At 37.4% G+C, this 6,000-nt stretch overlaps 1 protein-coding gene across 1 annotated transcript in view; it reads left to right on the forward strand.

The window, feature by feature from the left end:
• The window catches only part of ANKK1 (ankyrin repeat and kinase domain containing 1), a 136,216-nt gene extending 130,761 nt beyond the window's left edge, over positions 1-5,455 (forward strand). The window contains exon 8 of the mRNA XM_068240776.1: positions 615-5,455. Coding sequence (XP_068096877.1) covers positions 615-1,921 — 1,307 coding nt within the window. The 3' untranslated portion in view covers positions 1,922-5,455. The remainder of the gene's footprint in view (positions 1-614) is intronic.
• The last annotated feature ends 545 nt before the right edge of the window (positions 5,456-6,000 follow it).

Below are 6,000 nucleotides of genomic sequence, written 5' to 3' on the forward strand. Positions count from 1 at the left end.
TTTTACCCTAGCAGACAGGAGCGATTTTCACCTTTCAGTGCTCATCCCTTTCGTTTGCCAATAGCTTAATCACTATTAATCACAATGAAATGATCTATATCTTGTTTTTTTCACCACTAATTGGGCATTTTGGGGTTGATATTTGTTTTCAGTAATTACTTTATTTTCTATGCATTTTAAATGGAAAAACAAGGAAAAATGAAGAAATACACTATTTCTCCAATTCCATCCCCTATAGTTTTAATATACACACTGCTACTGTGCATAAAACCCACACTGTCTGACTTATAAAAATGTTCTGGAGCCATTAAGAGGCTCTAGCAGGACGTTTTTATAAGTCAGCTTGTCATTAAGTGGTTAATCATATACAGCAGGTCATGCTGATAGCATAAATTGCAGTACACTGCTGGCAGTAGTAGTGGTAATATTGATGTGCGCTACCTGCACATGGCAATATTAGTGGTGTTGAGTGTATCGACCCCAAGGTGAGTATACATTTTTCTCTTATCAGTTATATAAATGTTAGAAAATGCACAGAGTACCTCTTTAATGGGAAAAGTTGGTGTGCATTAAAGAGTTTTATTAAGCTTAAAACTGTTTTTCTTTTCTTATAGAGCTCTTCATTAACAACATTTTAGAACACAACAGTGAAAACATCTCATGGGTAGATGAAAACAACTTCACCCTGCTTCACCTTGCGGTAGCTCAGGGAAGCCTTGAAAGAGTGAACCATTTTCTCATCCTGAATGTTAATGTGAACAGCCGTACAGTGAGTGGATATACTCCGCTCATCTTGGCAGTGCAGAGAAAGCTACCTGACATATGTGCTTGTTTAATAGAAAACGGTGCCGATGTGAACCTTGTAGATGAAGATAAATGGTCACCACTGCATTTCGCAGCCCAGAGTGGAGATGACAGGATAGCACGTCTCCTTTTAGACAATGGTGCTCATGTGGATGCAAAGGAACGAGATAATTGGACACCACTTCACCTGGCTTCCCAAAACGGCTTTGAGAATGTTGCCCGCGTCCTCTTCACTCGTCAGGCTAACCCAAACTGTCAGGAAATAGATGGGAAAACATCTCTTCACATAGCTTCTTATTTTGGTCATTACAAAATTGTTAAGCTTTTGGTTAGCCAAGGGGCTAACCTAGATGCAAAACAGAAAAACCTCAGGACTCCTCTTCACATTGCGGCAGATAGAGGTTATTTCCGAGTAATACAGCATTTGATTCAAAAAGGAGCATACGTGAACTCCACTGATCAGACCAATTACAGTCCTTTGCACATGGCAGCGGTGAAAGGTCATAGCATGATCTGTAAACTCCTCATAAAGCATGGTGCACTGGTCAACATACAAACTAAACAGAGCTGGACACCATTGCACCTAGCAGTTTTTAAGGGCCACAATGAAATAGTAAATTTACTTAAGGAGAGTGATGCAGAGTTAGATGCTGAAGGAGATATGAAATGGACTCCACTCCATTTGGCCGTACGTTACAGTGAAGACTCCGTTATTTCCCTTCTTTTGGATTTTGGTGCTGATCCAAATGTTACTGAGATGTCTGGCTGGACACCACTGCACCTTGCTGTGCAGCGGGGCTCATTCTGCAGTGCTATCAAACTAATTGAGAAGAAGGCTAATGTAGATGCTCAAAATAAATTTGGCTGGACTCCACTACATGTGGCAGTGCTGAATGCAAATGCAGCCATCATAAAAACTCTTCTCCGTGCTAATGCCAAACAGACTATAGAGGACAGTAGTGGTTGCACACCCTTGCAGCTAGCAGTTAGGAATCACAAACACAGCATAGTCAATCTACTAGAGAGTGGATCAGATTCTTCTTCTGCCAGCTCAGAGGAGATAAGTGAGGAACTCGGACCATACTTGAACTTCCAAGAACTAACCTTGGGTGATTAAAAAAAGGGTGATTTTTACAAACCTTACAGAATGTGTATAGACTAATAAGCTTTTGTGAGCCTTTCTTGCCTCTTGATAAAGAACATTATTTTTTCCTTCTCTTAAAGCTAGACACCCCTAAGCTCAAAAAATTCAGATTTGAGAAGAAGGCATTTGTAGTATCTTAGGCTGTATGTCATTATTAACCTGTATTCTGGAACTCTGTTGTGAAGACTTGGCACAGTAAAGTTTGCCATCCTTTGTTTTTTTCCATACACATTATGCTCCTCACCATGTAAGCACATAAGGTTAAGGGATAACTCTGTTGTGTTCTAGCAGCTCTGCAGTGGGAGAAGTAACTGGATAGGAACAGTTAGCACCAGAGCACTCTTCACCACAAGGACTAAAGGGGCCCATACACTCAGCCGATTTTTGGCCGATTGATCGATCAAAATCGATCGATCGATTGGTCGATTGCAAATCGATTGACCAATCGATCGATTTGTGGCCGAATTTGATCGATTTCAATCGATCTGGAAGGCTGGAAAATCTAGGTCGATTTGTTGAGATTGCTTATCATTTTGCATTGGCCCAAATGGAAATCTGATGGCAAAAAAATGCCATCAGATCGATTTTCAATAGATTTCAAACTGAAATCTATTGGAAATCTGTTCCTAGTAAAAAAATTTCCTAAACACATCAGATAGATCAGAAATCTATCTGATGATCTATCTGCTGCTAATCTAACGAGTGTATGGCCATCTTTAGTTTTAGGATGTTAGGGCTGAGAAATGGCTACAATGAAAGCAACCTTAATCTGCATCTATCTTTAAAGAGGAATTGTAGTGAAAATAATGTAATGAATACAATTGTTTTTTTTAATATTCATTTATAAATGATTTACTCAGCGTTTGCCCCTTGTAAAATGTATCACAGATGGCAACATCTTTAGTCCTATCAGGTGACCTCTGTGGAATGTTCATTTATTGAAAGTTCGGTGCACAGAGGGAGATACTGCTTGCTTGGCAGTTGGAAACAAACATTATTTCCCACGTTATTTGCCACAATGCAGCAAGGTTCACGGACAACAAACTGTTAGGATCATTGTCATGACATCACACTGTGGGAAGGGTTTTACCAAAATATCAGCCATACTGATGTCCCTGATGATCTATTCAAGAAAAGGTTAAGATTTCTCATGGGAAAGGGGGTATTTCCTACTTCTTGGGATGAAGTTCAATCCTGGGTTCCTCTTTAAACCTATATCCTTCTTTTCTTACCACCACATGTCACTAATATATTATGCAATAAAACAGGTGGATGGTCTATTGAAATTCCCGTAGAGAGAAGTTAAAATACTTAGTGCAGCTCAGATGCATCTAGCACACCTGTCAATTGCGTTCTTTAATTTTCTACTGTGGGTCCTGATTGAACTGTAATGCTCATTGGAGCTCTAACTGTAAAGTGCAATGCATGCTGATTCCAGTATTAGATTTAGGTCTTTTTATAGCAAATATCACATAATTATAAGTTAAAATACCTAAGTATATTAATCATCAATATAAGACTTAATTTATGAATCTACAGGCAAATAAGGTTCATGCAGTGAGGTTATTTGGGGTGAACAATTATATAAGTATTGACAAGCAGATAACATTTAAAGTTTTAATAATAACATTAAACCTTTATTTTTACTACTTCAGTTGTGTCAAGGTTTGGGCACTTTGCCCTGTCAAAGTTGGCATGCTACTGGTGGTGGTGGACACTATTTCACAACTGGTGGACAACTAGATCACTGAGAAAAATTTCTCTGCACTGCTTAACTGGATTACTCTTTGTTCTTATTTCAGCCATGTGCTCCATTTGTGAAGGTCACAGATTTCTGGATAAACACATGTTGAATGTATGGCCCTAAAACATGCTTTAGGCTATACTTAAAGCATACTGTTTTTCAGCCATTTTGTTTTATATGCTAGTGATATTTTTTAATGCTATTAACAAGTCTTCATATTTTAACTTTATCTGACTGCAAATACTTCCACTTAAATAACTTCACGTTATGTTTCTTTGTTTTTCTGTAAACATTGTGGACAACTACAATCACCAGAGTTTTTTTTTTTTAATAGGCCCAAACAATTCTCTTCCCCTTTACATGCACACTTAAAAGCACTGCAAAGTAAGGATGAGTGAGCACAGTTTTGCAAGATGCCAAACTGTACCCACTCGGGTCCAAGGAAGGACCATAACAGAGTGGGTTACTTTGTCTGAAAGATGTCCCCTTGCTGTGGAACTCCATGCTGCATGCCATCCTTCCAACACTTTAAACTTTACTGCTCTCCACATTGGATCTTAACTTTTTTATGTACAGGGAATGCTTTCAAATGTTCTTTTATGTACCTAAGAGTAGGTACTTCAATTTTAGTTTAAGATGTTAAATCCGAATTTGAAATAAAATATATTTGGAAGATTTCCCTCCTTGTGAGTGAAAAGCACTTCAAGAGGGTAGATGCAAATGCAGATTCAAACCATTTATTTATGTCCTTGTAAGCCAGTGGTACATCCAAAACTGTTGGTTTATAGCTTATTAAATTGACAGAATTTTATAATCAGAGTGGCAGACAGCTGTTATTTGCTTATTTCACCTACTCTACTATCCTGAAGTGACAAGAGGTAGGTATAGAACCCCTGCAAAATGTAAAATTGTTCATATTAACATGTTTGTCATTTGTTAATATGAAGCTTTTCAAGGTACAATATTACAAACATATTACCATAATTACCTGACACATAAATACACACACACACACGCACGCACGCACGCACGCACACACACACACACACACATACACATACACACTTGAATGCTTTAAATTACTGTAATTTACCCAAATGCTATTCCTTGCTGGAGCAGTTGACCTTGTTTGAATTATGGATTTTAAAAACACACAAGAATTGTACACACTCACAATCATATTGCTTAGAAAATGATAAGAAAGAGGCAGTGTGACTGCTGCATTATAACTGGAGGTAAGTCAAGGCTGAAAAGAGCAACCACCTAGACATTAGGTGACAGGTTCTAGAATGAAATAAAAAGAAAATGTGATTGGGTATTAGTTGTTTTTCTCTTCCTCCGGTTCCTCCAGTTTTTTCCAATTTTATTTTTTATGTCCTAGAATATTGTAGCAAGTTGAGTGATACAGTATTTGAATGAGTTTCCGTCCTGTCAAATTTTCCTTTACTGTAAAGTATGAGGCTTCCTTATATCTACATTTTATTTGTTAATTAAGATTAGTTTAAAACAGATTTAAAAAAAAAAACTTGTAGTTACATATAACATGTGAATAGATATTCTGCATGTGCAGTACTTTAGCCATTACCCACACAACCTTAGTATATGCCAATCAAATATCGGCATGCTCAAGCCAAATGTTTGGGGTGACTGATAGCAACCCCTTTGTAATCCATAGAATATATGAAAAGGGCTGAGACTTCCCATATTATACATATTTTTGATGCAGACACAAAGCCAATGTTTTGGAACACGCAGGTCCCTTACTCAGGGCAAAACAGGTCTTTCAGTTACATAAATAGAACATCAGTCCAGACAGCAAGGCTATTTACTCTTCAGTAAGCGAGTATGGAGCACCCTACAAGCTGGACACATACATCACTTGCTGGTGAGTATATACGCTTGCTGCCTAGACTGATATTCCATTGATGTAATTGAAAGACCTGTTTTGCATGTCCTGACACGTTAGCCTTGTGTCTGCATCAATAAGCATGTAAAATTTGGGAAGTGGCAGCCTTATTCATATATTATATGACTGCAGAAAGATAGGAGGAATTAATGAGTTATTTACAGCTCTGTGTTGACATGTACAGTGTGATGACAGTAAAATGGGGGTGATTTACAATGTATATAATTACATTAAAATTGTGCAATGTTTCCAGGTAAAATTTTACATATAGTTAGTTTTTAAAAAAAATAGAATGTATTTTTTTTTGTATTTTGTTTTTACCATTGAAACTAACAAACTAACTAACTAACAAACACATTTAATGTATGTGTTTTCTTTAAATGGAATGTAAATGTGCATCTA

The sequence above is a fragment of the Hyperolius riggenbachi genome, chromosome 6 (genome assembly GCF_040937935.1).
Source record: "Hyperolius riggenbachi isolate aHypRig1 chromosome 6, aHypRig1.pri, whole genome shotgun sequence".
Classification (NCBI taxonomy): domain Eukaryota; kingdom Metazoa; phylum Chordata; class Amphibia; order Anura; family Hyperoliidae; genus Hyperolius; species Hyperolius riggenbachi.